The sequence below is a fragment of the Petaurus breviceps genome, unplaced genomic scaffold (genome assembly GCF_028583685.1).
Source record: "Petaurus breviceps papuanus isolate PSGF00001 unplaced genomic scaffold, PetGlider_PUasm1.0 90849, whole genome shotgun sequence".
NCBI classification, from domain to species: domain Eukaryota; kingdom Metazoa; phylum Chordata; class Mammalia; order Diprotodontia; family Petauridae; genus Petaurus; species Petaurus breviceps.
The window spans coordinates 11,758,732-11,779,211 of NW_027187361.1; the positions used below are offsets into that span (position 1 = coordinate 11,758,732).

General features: G+C 36.2%; 1 protein-coding gene across 3 annotated transcripts in view; it reads left to right on the plus strand.

Moving 5' to 3' along the window:
• The window catches only part of LOC138149680 (arylsulfatase D-like), a 25,239-nt gene extending 8,815 nt beyond the window's left edge, over positions 1 to 16,424 (plus strand). For all 3 annotated transcript variants that reach the window (XM_069072853.1, XM_069072851.1, XM_069072852.1), the window contains exons 4-10: positions 763 to 885; positions 2,642 to 3,065; positions 3,328 to 3,464; positions 10,232 to 10,366; positions 11,019 to 11,181; positions 12,298 to 12,419; positions 15,569 to 16,424. In XM_069072853.1, coding sequence (XP_068928954.1) covers positions 763 to 885; positions 2,642 to 3,065; positions 3,328 to 3,464; positions 10,232 to 10,366; positions 11,019 to 11,181; positions 12,298 to 12,419; positions 15,569 to 15,939 — 1,475 coding nt within the window. In that variant the 3' untranslated portion in view covers positions 15,940 to 16,424. The remainder of the gene's footprint in view (positions 1 to 762; positions 886 to 2,641; positions 3,066 to 3,327; positions 3,465 to 10,231; positions 10,367 to 11,018; positions 11,182 to 12,297; positions 12,420 to 15,568) is intronic.
• Positions 16,425 to 20,480: the final 4,056 nt, after the last annotated feature.

The following is a 20,480-nucleotide window of genomic DNA, read 5'->3' on the forward strand; positions in this document are numbered from 1 at the left end:
GGAAGGAAGGAAGGAAGGAAGGAAGGAAGGAAGGAAGGAAGGAAGGAGGGAAGGAGGGAAGGAAGGAAGGAAGGAAGGAAGGAAGGAAGGAAGGAAGGAAGGAAGGAAGGAAGGAAGGAAGGAAAAGACTAATTCAGGTTTATCTTGTTAAAAGAGCATTGATTTTTTAAAATTTCCTTGTCTGTTTTCATGTGCATGAGTTACTTATGAAGAAGGCTATTTTCCCATTTTATTTCTAGGGTTTCCTAAGAGTTCTCCATATCTTTGTGTAAGAATAAGTTATTCCCCTGTACTTGCTTTTGTTTACTAGACTGTGAATTTTGGTTAATGATTTTGTCTTCCTCAACTAAATTGTCAATAGCAGAAGTGTCAAACATGGCCTGAGGTCTCCATCAGACAGCAACACTCTCCAGTGAAGCCCCAAGAGATTAAAATATAATTGGAAAATATTTAATAAAATAAATTCAAAGTACAGTAGAAAATGGGTAATGCTAACAAATGGTTTTCTAAGTCAATATGCAACCTTCAAGGCTTCTTATATTGGGTTTAGTGGCCATTATTTTTAATTGAGTTTGACACCAAAGGTCCAAAGTGAAGAAAAGCTTAGACTATTTTTGCAGTTTTGCAAATTGTAATATTGCTGTAATTTGTAGTATTGCAGTTTTTAGAATAACCTTGCTTTATTTTTTATTTGGAAATAAGAAATAAAAATAACTAAAGAAAAAAAAGAAGGAAAATAATTTTCTCTTTAATACATAATAGGAATGGATGCCACTAATGGATATCGTGCACTTCAATGGAATGGGGGTTCAGGAGGACTTCCTGGAAATGAAACAACTTTTGCAAAAATACTACAGCAGCAAGGATATACAACGGGACTTATAGGTGCCTATAAGAATGTGTTATTTTAATTATGTTAGCACTAGAATTGCTTGACTTTTAGAGAACTTCATTATTTCAAAGAACAAACAAAAACTAATCATTATCCCTTTAAAATCAAAAGTGTTTCTGAGCCCTGTTAGATAATTCATAACTATGTTATATTTTCCGGAGAATCAGTCTTTTCATTCTGAATTCCTAAGCAATGAATACTTTCTTTGTTCTATCCATGCACATTTCACTTGTCTTACTGGCCAAGTTCTAAAATAGTTTACACTTATTAACTTAAAGAGTTTTTCAGAAGTTATACTTTCACCCATACTTTGACCCTCCTGCATTCAGAAATTACAGGGTTAGCATTTTCTTATCCTATTTGTTATTTCAAGTTACTAAAGCATTTTATTTCCTTGCATACAGAAAATGTCAAGTTCTTTTTTCCTGTAGAGTTAAAGCTATGATATCTCATACTTTATCAACCATAAAAGTATTTCTGATTTCTCCAATATCTTCATTCTAGTATCAAGACCAAGTAAGGTTGCTATTTATCATTCCTGCCATTTAAAAAAAAATCCACATTCACTCTTCATATTCTTATCTCCAAGTAATGAACAGTTCTTTCACTTAAAAGTCTAAGGAGGGAGAGAAAGCGGAAGGCTAGACCATCAAGCAACAGAGACTAATTCTTTACTTACCCAAGATTATTAAAAGTATTTTTATTTGTATATTTTAAAATTTTCTAGATTTCCTCCTGTATTCCTTCTCCTCCCCCTCATGAAAATTCATCCCTTATAAGGAAAAAAAATTTTAAGAAAGAAAAAGATCAAATACTTCAATAAAACTCATCAATATATTAAAAAATTGACCCTCTATCTTCAGTGTTGGATATCCATTCTCTTGTATCCCTGTCTCGGTAAAGGTGTTCAAGGAAAAGCTGTCGTCTCAAGCTTCGTAATGTTACAACATTTCTTTTTTATTATGTTGCTTATTATAATTAGCTGGCTAAGCAATTTTGTTCTATAATTATTCCTGCTCTTCCCAACTATTGGTTTTGATCATCTCCAAAACATTTTCTGCCCTGGTGGCTCCTATATCAGCAATGCAGCCACCCTGGGGAGGCTTGGGGTGCTTGCTCATACAGCTCCACAGATCCCAAAGGAAAGCCCAGAAAGAAACTGAGGAAATTGGTGGGATATAGGTGAGGAAAAAGCTTAGGGAAAAGGGCGTATAATTATTTCACTATCTCAACATATTCAAGAAGAGATCTTTGTGACAGCTTTTATTGAACAAATAAAAAAATATCTCACAATTTTTTCATAGGATCTTATGGCCCCATGATCTTTAATCTCATGGTACCAAATGTATTTATCACTGACAGATTGAAGCTTGACAAAACTCTACTATTAATCATGTATATTTCTTAAATTACTTTTTTATTATTATGTTTTCCTCTTTAAAATAAACTATTGAGGGGCGGCCAGGTAGCACAGCGAGTAAGAGCACCAGCTCCAGTGTTGGGATGACCTGGAGATCGAATCCCAGGCTCAGACACTTAGCACCCACCCAGAAACACCTGGCCGTGTAACCTTGAGCAAGTTGCTTGACCCCAATTGCTTAAAAATAAATAAATGAATGAATGAATAAATAAATAAATAAATAAATGAAAATAAACTATTGAATTGTTATTGCAGAGACACTTTGAGAGACTATTTAGCACTATAAAATGTAACTTCAAGATAATTTAATTATTTCCTTTTGTTTCCAGGAAAATGGCACCAAGGAGTGAACTGTGAATTCCGAAATGATCATTGCCACCATCCATTAAGCCATGGATTTGATTATTTTTATGGCATGCCCTTTACGCTTATAAATGATTGTCAAATAAACAAACCTCCAGAAGTAGATGCTGCCTTTAGAGCTAAACTTTGGGTTTACACCCAGGTAATTGTCCTTGGACTGCTAACACTTATCACTAGCAAACTTGCTGGCTTAATCTCAGTTTCCTGGAAAATACTGATATGCCTGATTACCCTTAGTTTTCTATTTTTCATTTCCTGGTACTCCAGTTTTGGATTTATAAGGTATTGGAACTGTATCCTGATGAGAAACTATGAAATTACCGAACAACCAATGGTTTTAGAAAGAACAGCAACTCTTATGCTAAAGGAAGCAATTTCATTTATTGCCAGGTAATCTAAATCCTATTTTTTAAAAAGATGTTCAGGAGCTTCTTGTAGTCTTGAATCTTCTCATACATTAGTCTTGAGAAGTTTTTTTCTAAGAAAACATAGGCTGTGATGAATTCATCAGAGCAATCCATAACAAAGATATCATTGCACATGGAAACCAACGCAACTTTTTCATGTTAGTTTCTATTGACAAAAAGAATATACCCTGTAAATCTCTTATCAAACCTTTCTAAAACTTACCAATATGGTTTTATTCATTTAGAAACAAGCATAGGCCATTCCTCCTCTTCGTTTCTTTGCTGCATGTCCATATTCCCCTTGTTACCACCAAAGAGTTCCTTGGGAAAAGCAAACATGGTTTATACGGAGACAATGTAGAAGAGATGGACTGGATGGTGGGTAAGTGAAATTTATGATTTTTTTCTTTAATGTTATCTTGAATATTGAATGAAACCCTTAAAAACATGTTTCATTGAGATATGACTAATAACTTTTGTCTTCTGCCTTGAAGTAGCAGAGATATGTGTGTACATGTATACATAGACAGATGGCACACGATCAGTTGAATAGGAAGGGGTGATATCTAAAAAATAAAATTAAAAGGTGAGAGAGCAATATATTGGGAGAAGAAGAAAGGGAGAGATAAAATAGGGTAAAATATCTCATATAAAATAGGCAAGAGGAAACTGTTACAATGGAGGGGAAGAGCAGGGAGGTGAAAGGGAATGAATCAACCTTACTCTCATTGGGTTTGGCTTAAGGAGAGAATAACATACACACTCAATTAGGTGTCTTACCCTACAGGAAAGTAGGAGGGAAGGGGATAAGAGGGGAGTGATAGAATGGAGGGCAGATTGGGGGAGAGGGTAGTTAGGAGCAAACACTTTTGAAAAATGACAGGATCAAAGGAGAAAATAGAATAAATGGGGGGGCGGGATAGGATGGAGGGAAATATAGTCAGTCTTTTACAACATAACTACTATGGAAATGTTTTGCATGTTGTACACATGTACAACCTGTATTGAATTGCTTATCTTCCCAGTAGGGGTGGGTGAGAAGGGAAGAAGAAAAAGAATGTGGAAATCAAAGTTTTACAAACAAATGTTAAAAATTGTATTTTACATGCAACCAGGAAATAAGATATACAGGCAATGAGGTATAGAAATCCATCTTGCCCTACAAGAAACTAAGGGGGAAATGGGCAAGGATATAAGAGAGACCAGTTTGGGATAAGGGGTATTCAGTATGCTTGCTGTCTCAGGCTGGGAGGTAGGGGAGAGACGGGGAGAAAATTTGTAACTCAAAATCTTGTAGAAATGAATGTTGAAAACTAAAAAATAGATAAATTTTTTAAAAATTAAAAAAACCCAAAGTGAAAAAAAGAAGTAGCAGAGATTATGAAGTGTGATTTTTAAAATACTGGTATCTTTTGTTTTCATATAAACTTCATAATAAATCCTTGCACTCTCCCTTACCCAGAGAGCTATCCCTATAATAATTATTACAATAACAATGAAGGATAAAACAATTCAACAAAACTAACACATTGACCCAGTCAGTGAGAAAATTTAGTGTTCCACACATGTAGTCTACAACCTGTACAGAGGGAGGGGGATGCATTTTCTCATCTCTTTTCCAGGGACGAGTTTGGTCATACAACTATATAACAAAACATTTTCTTTTCTTTTCTTTTGCTTTTCATTTGCAGTGTTGTAGTTAAGACATTGAAATTTATGCACATGGCATATGTTGTGTATAATATTCATATATATTGATATATATTGATATATATCATATATATTCTGATATCAGAAGTACGTAGAAGATATAAGCAGGAATAGAAAAAGTATATATACGTACATATAAGGCTTTCCTATCTCTGCTTATATGTAATATATATCGCATATTATATTTATGTGTATATAATAAATATAGTGAATATAATATCTATATAGAGAGATAAAACATTTCCATTTATGCTTACTTTTCTATTCTATTAATCTATTTGCATCTATTTTAATCTACATCATCCCATGTTTCTCTGAATTCTTCTGTCATTTCTTATAAGAAATAATATTCCAGTAATATTCCATCATATTCCTGTACCATCATTTGTTTAACCCTTGCCTAACCAGTGGGCATCTTCCTTCTTTCTAGATCTCTAGTATTACCAAAAAAAAAATGTTACAATAAATATTTTGGTGTATATAGAACTTTGCTTTGTCAGAGTTTTTTGGGGTTATATGCTTAGTAATGGGATTGTTGTGTCAAAAGTTATACATATTTCACTCAGTTTCCTAGAACAGTTACAAATTATTTTCAAGAATAAACATTAATTTTATTATTTTAATTAAAAAGTAATTGATTGGGGCGGCCAGGTGGCTCAGCGAGTAAGAGCACCAGCTCCAGTGTCAGGATGACCTGGGGATCAAATCCGGGCTCAGATACTTAGCACCACACCCAGAAATAACTGACCGTGTAATCTTGAGCAAGTCACTTAACCTGATTGCTTTAAAAAACAGTAATTGATTAATTTAATTAAAAATTATTGATTTAAATATTTTCAAGAATGGTTTGCCTGTTTTCTTCTGAAACCCCTATGATTTTGATTATTACAATCTTTTTGTCTTCTATGTCAATTTCATGGGTGTGAGATGAAACCAGAGATATTTTGAATTGCATTTCTTTTGTACAGTATGCCAAAAGTTTTTTTTTCTTTCTTTTTATAAAATGCTTTATTAATTTCTAGTTTGCATCATTGATTTCCGCAAGATTTTGAGTTACACATTTTCTCCCTGTTTTTCCCCTACCAACCACCCCAAAATAGCAATCACACTGGATATCTCGTCCTCCAATCTGCTCTCTCCGACATCTTCTCTTATACCCCCTCCAACTTTCCAGTAGGGCATGGTGGATCTCTATGCCCCAGTGCCTGTATATCTTATTTCCCAGTTACATGTAAAATAATATTAATATAGGATATATATATTTAAACATTTGATTTTTAATCTTTCAATTCCAGATTCATTCCCTTCCTCCCTTGTCATCCAACCTTACTAGGAAGATAAGCAATTACAATTACAATTATAATAAGCAATAGGTTTTACATGTGTAGCTATGCAAAACATTTACATAGTGGATATATTGTAAAAGACTGACCATATTTCCCTCCATCCTATCCCACCTCCCACTTGTCTATTCTCTACTTTGATCCTGTCCCTTTTCAAAAGTGGGTGCTTCCAACTTCCATCCCCCCAGCCTGCCCTCCCTTCCATCATCCCCGCTCTCTTCCCCTTCCCCCTACTCTCTTGTAGGGTGAGATACCCTATTTAATGTGTATGTCATTCCCTCCCTAAGCCAAATTCAGTGGGAATGAGATTGACCCATTCCCTTTTGCCTTCCTGTTCTACCCCTCCATTGTAACCATTTTCCCTTGCCTCTTCTATATGAGATAGTTTACCCCATTCTGTCTCTCCCCATCTCCTTTCATTATATTTCTCTCACCTCTTAATTTCACCTTTTAAGTATCATCCCTTCCCATTAAATTGGTCCTGTGCCTTCTATCTATCTATACCTGTACACATATATACACACAGCCACATATGTATTCATAAACCCATATAGCCTCCTATATAGACATATATATGTACATATATATACATATATACATACACACATTTTTATTCCCTTCAACTATTCTCATACTGAGAAAAGTTTCAAAAGTTACAATTATTGTTTTTCCATGTAGGAATGTAAATAGTTTAACTTTGATAAGTACTTCTCTTGTTTCTTGTATCTGAATGTCAAATTTTCTATTCAACTCTGGTTTTTTCATCAAGAATGCTTGGAAGTCCTCTATTCCATTGAATGACCATATTTTCCCCTGAAACATGATACTCAGTTTTGCTGGGTAGGTGATTCTTGGTTTTAATCCTAGCTCCTTTGACCTATTTCAAGCCCTTTGATCCCTCAGTGTATAAACTGCCAGATTCTGTGTTGTCCTGATTGTGTTTCTACAATATTCAAATTGTTTTTTCCTTGCTACTTGCAATATTTTCTCCTTGATCTGGGAACTCTGGAACCTGACTATAATATTCCTAGGAGTTTTCTTTTGGGGATCTTTTTCAGGAGGTGATTGGTAGATTCTTTCAACCTCTATTTTGCCCTCTGGTTCTAAAACATCAGGGCAATTTTCCTTGAGAATTTCTTGAAGGATGATTTCTAGGCTCTTTTTTTGATCATGGCTTTCAGGTAGTCCAATAATTTTTAAATTATTTCTCCTGGATGTATTTTCCAGGTCAGTGGTTTTCCCAATGAGATATTTCACATTGCCTTCTCTTTTTTCATTTGTTTGGATCTGTTTAATAGTATCTTGATTTTTCATAACGTCACTAGCTTCCATTTGCTCTAATCTGATTTTGAAGGAATGATTCTCTTCAGTGAGCTTTTGAGATTCTTTTTCCATCTGACAAATTCGACTTTTTAAGGCATTCTTCTCCTCCTTGCCTTTTTGAGCCTCTTTTGCCATCTGGGTTAGTCTATTTTTTAAGGTGTTATTTTCTTCAGTCAGGTTGTTGACTCTCCTTTCATAATTTTCTTGCATTATTCTCATTTGTATTCCCAATTTTTCCTCCACTTCTCTTATTTGGTTTTCAAAATCCTTCTTAAGGTCCTCTATGGCCTGTAACTGGCTCGTATTTTTCTTGGAAACTTTTGGTGCAGGAGTTCCGACTTTGCTGTCTTCCTCCTGTTCCATGCTTTGATCCTTTTTGTCCCCAAAATAGGAATGTAAAGTTGGATTGCTCTGCTTGCTTTGGTTCCTTTGCTACTCAATTACTTGACTTTTGAGCTTTTTGCCACAGTAGGACTCTGCTACCAGACAGGGGAGCTTTGTCCCAAATCGCTGGGGTTTTCTCAGCTGCTGGGATTTTGGCAATTATATTCCTGGAAATTTTTATGTTGATATTACTCACTATCAGAAAGTTATTAATAGATACTTTCAATCTCTAATTTGCTTTCTGATTCTAAGATATGTGGGAAGTTTTTCTTTATAATTTTCTTGAAATAATGTTATTGAAATTCTTTATAATTTCTTGAAATAGGATGTCTAAGTCTTTTTGTAATTGCTTTGATAGCTCAATAATTCTTTTTGGGCAATTGGGGTTAAGTGACTTGCCCAAAGTCACATGGCTAGTAATTGTGTCAAGTGTCTGAGGTTGGATTTGAACTCAGGTCCTCCTGACTCCAGGGCCAGTGCTCTATTCACTGCGCCACCTACCTCCCCTTAGTTCAATAATTCTTAAACTATGTCTCCTGTGTCCATGTTCTAGGTCAGTTGTTTTTCCTATGAGGTATTTCAAATTTTCTTCTATTTTTAAAATCAGTACTAGGCTACGTTTTATTATTTTTTGATTTCTTGTTGTTTTATGGATCCATTGGTTTCCACTTGACAAGGCTTAGTTGTTAACAGTTATTTTCTCGAGTGAAATTTTATACTTCTTTTACTATTTCACCAATTCTGATTTTTAAGGAATTATTTTCTTTGTTTTTTTTTTTTTTTTGGCTTTTTGGAGGGCAATTGGGGTTAAGTGAGTTGCCCAAGGTCACATGGCTAGTTTTTGTGTTAAGTGTCTGAGGCTGGATTTGTACTCAGGTCCTCCTGACTCCAGGGCCAGTGCTCTATTCACTGTGCCACCTAGCTGCCCCTCTCTAGTATTTTTAAATCTCTTTTACCAAGCTTTTAATTCCCTTTCCATAATGTTCTTGCATAGGTCTCATTTCTTATTCCATTTTTTCTACTACTCATTTGATTTTTAAAATTTTCTTTGCTTTTCTTTTTCTTCTCTTCCTTTATCTCTTCTAAGTATTTTTTTAATGGTATGTGTCCTACCTGCATTTTCCTATGAGACTTTGCTTACAGATGCTATCAAGTCATTGTCTTCTTCTGAGTTTGAATCTTGAGCTTCTCTGTAACCATAGCAATTATTTTTATCATTAAATTCTTTTGTTTATTTGTTCATTTTTCCAATTTCTTGGTTTTCAACTTTACCTTAGAATTGGGTTATGCTCACTTGCAGTGAGGGGGGAATCATTTTCTCACTTGAGGGTTTTTCACCCTGCTATTTTCACAGCTGGTTTGGGGGGGAGGTTGGGGGTGTGGGAAGTGTCCTATGTTTTCCATGGTTCCAAGAAAGTGTGTTTTGAGGAGAGGTGGGGTCACTGCTCTACTGATCTGAGCTCTGGTCTTTATACAGATAGAGACCCTAGCAACTCCTCTCTCTGCCCTGGAACTGTGGCCCAGAACTTGTTAATGGGCAACAAAGCTGCCAAAAGGCCCCTGATTCTGCTCCCAGTGCTAGAACAGGGGTCCCCTGCAATCTCTTTTCAGATCATGTGTTCAGACCACCACTGCTGCCACTTCCACAACCTACCATCAGTAGTTCTTCCATAGTATTGTGCTCCTTGCCACCCCTTACCCACTTTTTCTTAGACCTCTCTGTCTTCCTATGTTTTCCTGGGCCTAAATAATGACTCACTATGAAGTTTTGGTGGTTTTCCTGCTTTGACTTGATATGCTTTTTAAAGTTTTTGTAGAGGGGTTGGGAGAGCTTGGAGAATATATTGGCCTTGCTCCACTATCTTGGCTCCACCCTCACCCCTACACCCCCTCATATACAATATTTTTAAACCTGTGTTTATATATAAATTTTAATTAGATTGACTCTAGTTTCAGGTTTGCATAAAACAAAATTGTGTGTCAACAGTTAATACTTAATAATTAACAGAAGTTTTAAAGATTATTTTAATCATAATAATCAAGCCAGATCACTAGGGTTAATATGGTTCTTTATACCTCCTTATTATAAAGGAATGACGGAAGATGGAACCTTCTTGGTCAGTCATGTCTGGTTCTGCATGACTCCATTTTATTCTTCTCTAGATTATATTAACATATGAGGAAAGTGAGGACAATAGGATTAAGTGATTTGCCCAGGGTCACACAGCTAGTAAGTGTCAGAGGGGAGATTTGAACTCAGGTCTTCCTGACTCCAGGCCTGGTGCTCTATCCACTCCACCACCTAGCTGTCCCAAATTAAAAGGTTCTTGTTTCTATCATTGGTCATCAGTTTCACTTTTTCATGTAACTTTTTATTTCTCTATCACAGGTAAAATTCTTAATGCTGTTGAACAAGAAGGCTTGAAAAACACAACATTCATTTACTTCACTTCAGACCATGGAGGGCATCTAGAGGCTAGAGAAGGAAATGTTCAGCTTGGTGGATCAAATGGAATATACAAAGGTGTCAATGAATCTTTCCTTAGAAGATCAAAAATGTAATAGTAAAGAAATATTAAAATTGTTCTGGTAATGTCTGGTAAATAGTGAAAGGGACAAAATCAGGAGACAAGAGAATTTAGTTGCAATCCAAGTTCATCTACTAACTACTTTGTAATTTTTGGTAATTTTTTATTGATATGCTCCTACAACAGAACCTGTTTACAATCTGTTCCCCATTTTTTTCTCACATCATAAGAATATAGTTGAATTAATACTGCTTTGAAGATTGCCTTTAGCAAAACAATCTGAAATGTATGACATTCAAAGAAATCATACAGGATGTCACAAAGCTAAAGTTTTTGTCCTTTGTAACACTCAAACTGATAATATAGAGCTGACAGAATTTATATATCTTAACAATGATATTGGACAAGAACTTAAAATACCAAGAATGATAGCCAACTGTCGTTTCCTTGTATTTTATTCAAAGCAATAATAGGTGATCAGTAGGAAGGTGTTATTTTAGTCTATCTTAGATGTATAATAAATTTTTATATAAGTGTGTTTGATTTCATTTTTTAGGTTAGGAATCAATAATGCATCTTCAAATTATATTTACCTAAGTTTATATAAATGTGTTTTGGTAACTTCTTACTCTGTCACTCAAATTGTAGGAGGCAAAGGCATGGGAGGCTGGGAAGGTGGGATTCGTGTCCCAGGAATATTTCGATGGCCTGGGGTGTTGCCAGCAGGTCAAGAAATTGGTGAACCTACAAGTCTGATGGATATCTACCCAACCGTAGTTCATCTAGGAGGTGGTACAATGCCCTATGACAGGTACAGAAATGTGACTTTTGGCTTACTTTAGAAGTTTTTTTTTTCTTTTATTCCTGTGTATTCAGCATGATTTATGGTCATTTGCTTTTAAGAATTGTGACAATATTTGAATAATAAAATCTATAATCTGTAGCATTATATTAACTGTCGTTTTTGACAGACCACTCATTTAGGAAGACACTGTTAATGTTTACTTGTCATAACATAGCAGAATAGGGAAGATGGTTATTTATTTTCTAAGGTTTTTATATCTTTGAAAACATTCTTCTATACAATTATTTCAAATGCAGTATTTTGTCATGTCACATTATGTCATAAATCATTACAAATATATTTAGTTTTCCTATTTCTCCACAGTGGCAATTAGCTTTGGACTTTTCTTAACAAAAGGGAATTCACAGATTAAATAGATTGGTTTGTGCTTGGAGAACAATGACAATTGAAGTTGTTTCATCATTATATAATGTGTAAAATCAAGTCTTGCACAGAGTAGGTCTGCATGTTTGTCAGATTGAGAAGACAGTATAATAAGAGTTAAAATTTGCTAAAAACTTCACCTTTTCTGCATCCAAAATAATGAGAAAACATTGACAAGCAAGATATCCATATCTATATATGTATATATGTAGTGGTAGATGTAAGTATATATGTCTGCATTTGTGTATATGTTTGTGTATAAATCTTTATTAGGGTACAGTTTGTAAAGAGAACCAAAGTCAATTTTAAAAAATGAAGGAAAATTCTTTGCTTTTTCATTCTGAATAAACCAACTACATTCAAGTAAGAATCTTTCAGGAATGAAATTTTTAAAAATGAATAAAAAATATTTAAAAATAAACACATACAAGCTTAACATGCCTTTTATTAATTTTGCCTCTTCAACTCTTTTATAGTTTGGCAATCCTTCATAATGAAAAGATGAAAGAGAATACTGGAGACTCAAGGGTTATTTACAGGGACAATTCAGCTGCAGTAAATTTTAAAAATCTGTGTCAAACAACTGATGTCATAGACAGTTCAGGACTTTTTGGGTTTTATCCTGAGTTGAGATGACAGATGTTGAATTAGCACTCCAAAGCAGGTATTGCTCGACTTTCCTACTCTGTATCTAACCAGGGTGATTGATGGCCACAACCTGATACCTTTGCTGCAAGGAACCGCTAAGCATTCAGAACACCATTTCCTCTTTCACTACTGTGGGATTCACTTACATGCAGCGCGGTGGCACGAAAAGGAGAGTGAGTACCGACCTTTTCTCACAGCGATAAAACCAAATTCATTTCACTTGATGTAGATTGAGTTAAATGTTTGTTGGTTCATGTGCTTTCATAGGAGGAACAGGAATTTCATCTTTGTATTTTGATAGATGAATTATATCTTACAAAGTATCAGTTTCAGTTACATTGAAAAATCTTGATTAAAGAATTTTGAGGTTGCGGGAGATAGAGGAAACTGATTTCATTGCTATAATACAGCAGTTTTCAAAATATGGTCCAGAGACTACTGGGAACCATTCAGGGTGTCCACACAATTAAAATTATTTTTATAATAATATTAAGATTTTTAAATTTCTAATATGGTGTGTATATAAATGCACACATATGCATTTGTATGCATGTATACTGCATTTATGAGTTGATTTGCATTGGTAGAGGGAGTTTCCTCTCTGGGAGAAACCCTGTCCCAGTGGTTCTCAAACTTTTTGATTTCAGGATCGTATTGTTAATGGAATGGGAAGATCTTTCTTGCTCATAAATAGGCCCATGTGACCTACTTTGATCCTGAGGCACGTAGAGCCTGTGCTGGGAGGAGCTTGCTGAAAGGGTAGAGCAGGAAGTGAGAGAGAGAGGAGGCAGAGGGAAGCAGAGAGGGTCATTCTGCCTAAGGGAGCTTGTGTGTGGGGAGGCCTGAAGGAGAGAAAGCTTGGGGATGCTGGTACTCGCTGCATTGGTAATATATGCCAATGTCTTTATTACCATGGTGGATTTGGTTTTCTGGTATATGAATAAATGTCTTGGTTTTGTCTTTGAGAAAGACAGTTTGTCATATTTTGAGATTCAGCTCTGAGATTACATCTAAATATTTATACAGCTGCTATGGGTATCACATTGGCAATAGAAGGATCCCTTTGCACTCTTAAAAATTATTAAAGACAACAAAAACTGTGTGTGTATGCGTGTGTGTGTGTATGCATGTGTGTGTGTATGTTTATTGTCAGTCATTTCAGTAGGGTCTGGCTCTTCATGGCTCCATTGGGATAAGATAAATCTTCCTGATTCCAGGTCTAGCACTCTATGTACTGTACCACCTAGCTGATACATGTATGGGGAGAGAGACAGAGACAGAGAGAGTATATGTGTGTATATACAGCATGCACACATGTGCATGTGCATACACACATGTATGCATGACCATACATGTGTATATATGTATTCTCACACATAACATATTGAGACATTTTTATTTCTAATGTGTTAGCATATTAGCCCCTACACATAGGTAATCAGTACTTGTATACTGGTTGGTATTACAGAGGGAATTGTATCGTGAAATTGTATCCCCAAGGCAATATTCACAGCACTGACAGCAACTAAGAACATGATGATGTAGTTCTGAATGGAAAATATAACAGACTCTCAATATAGAAGACAACAAAACATTTATTGAGACATTAGAAAGTGAAGTCCCAGCACCAGAAAATCAAATCCATCATACAAAGAAGTTAATATACATTATCACTACTGGGAGCAACAGCATCCCTAAGCCTTCCCAGAAACAAACACTCACAATCCTACCTGTTTTCTTGACTGCGTCCTTTCTCTCCCTCTTCTCTAGCTGCTCTGACTCATTCTCTGTTCTACCCCTTCCTGCTCCACCCATTCAGCAAATTCCTTTCACCACAAGCTCCATGTGATTACAGTCAGCCTATTAAGGGGCAGGGAAGATCTTTAAATTCCCATTACCAGTACAGAAGGTAAAAACTAATTAGATATTGAAAGAAGATGTAAGTTGAATTTTGAAGCAGTCATAATTCCTTATCTTAGGTCAAACAAGTACAATGCTGCTATTACAGGCTTAATCATTAAAAGTTATTATGAAAAGAGTTTATTCTCTGAGTGGCAGGCTGGTATACTATACAGAGGACTGTTGTATATTAGAAAATTTTGACTATGTTAGCATATTAGAAATTAAAACATTTTCCTCTCTACAAATGTATGTATATATACATGTGTGTGTGTATATGTAATGGGAATGCAAATTTGGAAGATCTTCCCTGCCCCTAGGCTAAAATGCACCTGAAGCCTGGGGAGGGAGGCTTGTTTTCCAGTAGATACTTCTTGATTGGCCAGTGAGTCAATAAGGTTGTTACATTCTTTGAGCCAGGAGAAGGCTATATAAGCCCTGATGTGTAGCTTTGTTTTGGGACTCACTTTGAGAAATGTTGTGTGATTTGATCTGAATTCTGGGAAGCCGTTGTTGAGAGTCCCCTGGCTTTGAAAAACCCAGATGTGGAAACCCAGATGTTGACTGGGTATGGATGTAATGGTTGGACAGTTTGTTAATGTCTTGATAATACTGTCTGTATATTCTGAAGTTCGGGGTGCTGACCTTTTCTCCTGAACAAGGTAAACGATATATGGTCTGACTGATTAAAGTAAGCTTGTTAACCCATTTTGAGTTGCTTTCCTTTAACAAAGCAGATCCAAGAACCTGTGGTAGCTGCAAACCCTGAGGACGCTTGGGGTGCTTGCTGCTACAGTATACCACACAAATAAAAGGTTTTTGTTGTCTTCAGTCATTTTTAAATGTGTAAAACGTTTGAGACCCACTGGTGTAGGGTATCTCCCAGAGAGGAAACTCCCTCTAATAATGCAAAGCAACTCATTCTAATGGTATACTGCAACTCATAGTGCTTGGACCACTGACAGGTTAAGTAACTTGTCCAGAGGTACACAATCATTTTATGTGCCCAGGCCCAGGACTTAAACCTAGGTCTTCCTGACTCGAGGTCACTTCTCTGTATTGTTGTTGTTGAGTATATCTCAATTTGAAATGAAATAAATGAATATATTGGTGGGGGAAGAAGAAGATGCCTTTTAGAGTATGGTTTCATTTAAATGTACAAAATAAAAATCTGATAAATCAAAATTTTTACTAGGATAGGAATTATGTTAAAATTATGTTCACATAGCTTATTATATGATTTTGATAAGTAAACAATATCTTACCATTACTCATAAAGTCTTTGTTAATAATGATACATTTTTCCCATTATATGTATAAAACAATTTCCACTCACCAGGGAAAGAAAAAAAGCACTTTGTAACACAGCACATGACAATAGATTTCTCTTTCTCATCTCTATGCTGTTTTTCTTTCATCGTAGATAACAAAGTCTGGAAGGTCCATTATATAACTCCAAATTTTCACCCAGAGGGAGCTGGAGCTTGCTACGGGAGAGGAGTCTGCCCATGTTCTGGGGAGCATGTAACTCACCATGATCCACCTTTGCTATTTGATCTCTCAAGGGATCCCTCTGAGACCAGTCCTCTTTCTCCTGATACTGAGCCCTTCTATCATACTGTGATTAAGAGACTAAAGGAGGCCATAACAGAGCATCAGAAAACATCTCATCCTTTTTCCCAACAGCTCTCTATGAACAACATCATGTGGAAACCATGGCTTCAACCATGTTGTGGCGCGTTCCCATTTTGTTCATGTGACAAGGAGGGTGACAATGAACACACTGCACTCTAGATATTTAAGAACAATTAGGGACTGTAAGTTTCAGAAATTTTTATTTAAGGCAATTTTACCTAAAATGTCAGGGAAAATCAAGTCATGTTGGACAGGATCACAGAACGTTAGAACAATGATTATCGAATGCACATCATGAACAAAATATTGGAATAGGTATAAGAGAGGTTTACATAGAAATGGAATATATGATCTTGATGTTAATAGGCTCATAATGTCTATTAAAGCAGTTCCTACCAAGCTGGGGAATACCATATGCACCTACATCTTAGGCAAGAATATTTTAATAAAAATGATCTATTTTAATTTGCTCTTAAAACTAAAATGTTAGGTTGCCACACACTATGCATAATTTCCCTATGTATAGTCATTTGGCATGCAAAGGACTCTATATATGTACAATTATGTTTAAGATAGACACTTCTCTGAAATATTGCACTTATTCTCCATTCCGTATTTGGGGATAAATATTTCAGTGGAAAATATCTTTTAGTTGTTCTACTATTTCATGCCTTTTCATTTCTAAATACAAATCCTGAAATTCATGTCTACGTCACAGCCAACTAATCACACATAGTGATAAAAAGAACAGTAGATTTCCTCTGAATATCTTTAGAATCTCAAGACAAATCTGGAAAACACCTCAGAGATTATCGTCCTATCAGCTCCTTTTGAGGATGATGGCATTGATAGGTCACACATATGCACTCTACAGTTTATAGAGAATTGAAGAAGGTAAATGACCTTCCTTTGGTCAAATAATTGCTAAAGGGCAAAGCAAAGTTATACAAAAATGAATGCTAGGGGTGGCTAGGTGGTGCAGTGAATAGAGCACTGGCCCTGGAGTCAGGAAGATCTGAGTTCAAATTTGGCCTCAGACACTTGACACACTTACTAGCTGTGTGACTTTGGGCAAGTCACTTAACCTCAATTGCCCTCCAAATAGCAAAAAAAAAAAAAAAGCTAAAATTTGTCTTGACGTGTAATTGGGGAAAAAGTACTATTAAGTCATAAAAAAGGAAAAAGTCACAAAACAGAAGTTAACCAGGATCCTGAGGTTCAGTCTCAGACTCACCTAACGAAGTACATATTCACATTGCCATACTTCCCCTATACAGACCACTGACTTCTCCAGTGTGGTTGGGGGAGGGAAGTCCAAGGGAGACCTAAGCAAAAATTGATGCACTCCCAAAATGCCATCATTGTCATCATCATCGTTGTTATTGCTGTCTTTGTTTGTCCTTCATTTTCAAAGAAGACCAATTACATCATGTTGTATGATGGGCAATGTCTTGATGTGCACATGAATTAGATTTAAGTGTAACAAAGTTGTGCAAATTCATCTCTTTAGAGAATTGCTTTAGGTAGCTAAGTGGTACAGTGGCTAGAGTGCTGGGCCTGGAGTCAGAAAGATGTGAGTTCAAATTTAGCCACAGATATTTACTACCTATCCGACCCTGGGCAAGTCCATTAACTCTGTTTACCTCATTTTCATCATCTATAAAATGAGACAGAGAAGGATATAGAAAACCACTCCAGTATCTTTCTCAAGAAAACCCCAAGGTGGATCAGAAAGAGTCAGGAATGACTAAGAAAGAACCCTTCAGAGCTCTTCTTATTACATGGTGATGGAGGATGCTCCTCCATAAGAGGACATTCTATATTCACATTCATTTTGTTACCTACCCTTGTTTCTATCTTCTGTACATTTCTTTTTTAACAAGGTAAATGGATTTGTGATGTGCCTGTCAGACTCTTCAATTAAATTCAATTTTTAGTTTCCATAAGAATTGTCTTTTAGATTTCTTTTTTGAGCACCCCACCCCATCCTAGAAATATCTTAGTCTATGAGATCAAACTTATTTCCCTCTGAAAGCTTCACAATCTGCTTCTTCAAGATCTAAAGTGAATATCAGACTATATCTATTTTTTCTCTTCTCTGTCACAAACCAATAGTCACTTCCCCCCAGAGTTTGTTCACATTATTTCCAACACAGTTACTAATTCTTGCCTGTTACTGAGAATCAGACCCAGAATAGAAATTCCTGGGGGGCAGAGTTAAGATGGCAGAGTAGAAACAGCACTTCCATGTGGCTCTGGCTCCCTCCAATTCATGTAAAAAAATGAGTCTGGATAAACTTTGGAGCTACAGAACCCACAAAATGACAGAGAGAAGCTAACCTCCTGCTGAAGGCAGCCTAGCAGGCCAGGAGGAAGCAGCCAGCATAGCACTCTGGGAGATTACCCCAGCCCTGTGTGAGCAGGAGGTGTTAGCCTCAGGGCAGCCTGACCAGAAATGGGCTGGAGCAACTTCACATCACCAGCAGCTGTGGTGGTTTCCAGAATTATCAACCTATAAATGCCAAAGACAAAGTGAGAGGTCAGTGTAGACTTTGCAGGAATGGGGAATTTGGGAGTGCAGTCCAGCCTTTGCCCCTGGGGTGAGAAGCGGTTGAGGATCCATGGGCGTGCAGTTGCCCACCATGTGGCTGCTTCAGAGTTTCAGGCCTACAAATTGTAGGGGGACCAAGTGACCAGTCCGAGGGGTAATCACTCTTGCTGTAACCTGCTTGGATCTGGATTGTGGTCTGAGGTGGAGGTCCTGGGGTGCATGAGCAGTCTGCCAGAGTGTGTGGAGGTTTCAGAGAGGGCACCCAACTAGTACCTTCAGCAGCTGAGAAAACGCCAGTGTTTGCGATAAACCTGTCGTTTCTGGTACCAGAGTTCTACTGTGGCAAAAGGCTCAAAAGTCAAGTAATTAAGTGGCAACATGACCAAACAAAGGAAGCAAAGCAAACAGAGCAATCCAACTTTACACTTCTATTTTGGGGACAAAAAGGATCAAAGCATGGAACAGGAGGATACAGTGTAATGGACACCGAGATATAGCAGGACAGCTAGGCCAATTATAATTTGATAGGAGTGTTTATTAACTGGCCAGGACTGCCTCTCAGACTGAAAGACAGCATTGAGCTTTCTGTTAGACATAATTTTATAGACAATGTGATTGCTAGCAACAGAGTATCAGCATTGTGTCTATTGAGTCAAAACATTCTCAGTATTATTCTTATTAAGGCAAAGCATTTAACGTATTATTTCTATTCAAGCAAAACATTCTCAGTATTATTCTATTGGAACAAAGCATTAGTATTATTTCTACTGAAGAGAAGTGAAGCCATAATCCCTTAGCAAAGCCTTGAATACAAACATAAACAGACCTGAATCTGTGGGAGTCTGTGGCATGTTTTAGCAACACAGGTGAAACATTTCTTTACCATACTATTGGAGCCTATTAGGTGGTTTCCAAGGAACCCAGTAGGGGTCCCCTCTAGCAGGTTTAAGGGGGCGTTAGTGTATAATTTCTGGTGGGCACTTCAACAGTAAACTCGGAACTCCTGCAGCAAAAGCTTCCAAGAAAAATATGAGCTGGTTACAGGCCATAGAGGACCTTAAAAAGGATTTTGAAAACCAAACAAGACAAGTAGAGGAAAAATTGGGAAGACAAATAAGAATGATGCAAGAAAATTATGAAATGAGAAGCATAGTTTACCTGTGATATTTATGGAGAATGGAAGAATTTATAACCAAACAAGAGACAAACAACATTATGAAATGCAAACTGGATAATTTTGATTACATTAAAATGAAAAGTTTTGCATAAACAAAGCCAATGCAACCAAGATTAGCAAGGAAGAAAACTGGGAAAGAATTTTTACAACCAGTGTCTCTAATAAAGGTCTCATATCTAAAATATCTAGAGAACTAAGTCAAATTTATGAGAATATAAGTCATTCTCCAATTGATAAATGGTCAAAGGATATGAACAATTTTCAGATAAATTACAGCTGACTATAGTCATATGAAAAAGTGCTCTAAATCATTATTGATTGGAGAAATGCAAATTAAAATAACTGAAGTACAACCTCACCTATCAGATTGGCTAATATGACAGAAAAGGAAAATGTTGGATGTTGGTGAAATTGTAGAAAAACTCAAATAATAATGCACTATTGGTGGAGTTGTGAACTGATCCAACCATTCTAAGAAGCAATCTGGAACTATGCCCAAAGTACAATACACATTGGAAACATAAACATACACATAAACATTTGGAAGACCAAATAAAACTGAGAAGAAATTTGAGGTTACAGTGGCTCCAGTCTCACCTAGTTAAAGGAACTATTGACTCAAAGATAAAAACAAAACAATAATGTCTATCATTTATGTAGCATTTAACAGTTGATTGCTATACATATTATATGTATATATATGCATATATGCATAAAAATCATATAGATTTATATGATTTTCTCAACTCTGTGAGATAGGTGGTATTATTATCCCCATTCTACAGATGGGGAAAGCAAGGCTGAAAGAATTTAAGACATTGCCCATACTCACAAAACTAGTAAATGTCTCAGGCAGGATTTGAATTCAGGGCTTCCTGATTGTGAATTCGGTGTTTATAATCACCGTGCCACCTACAAACATAAAGATATAGATCCTGAAACACAGTAACTTTGACTCTTGTTTTATAGAGA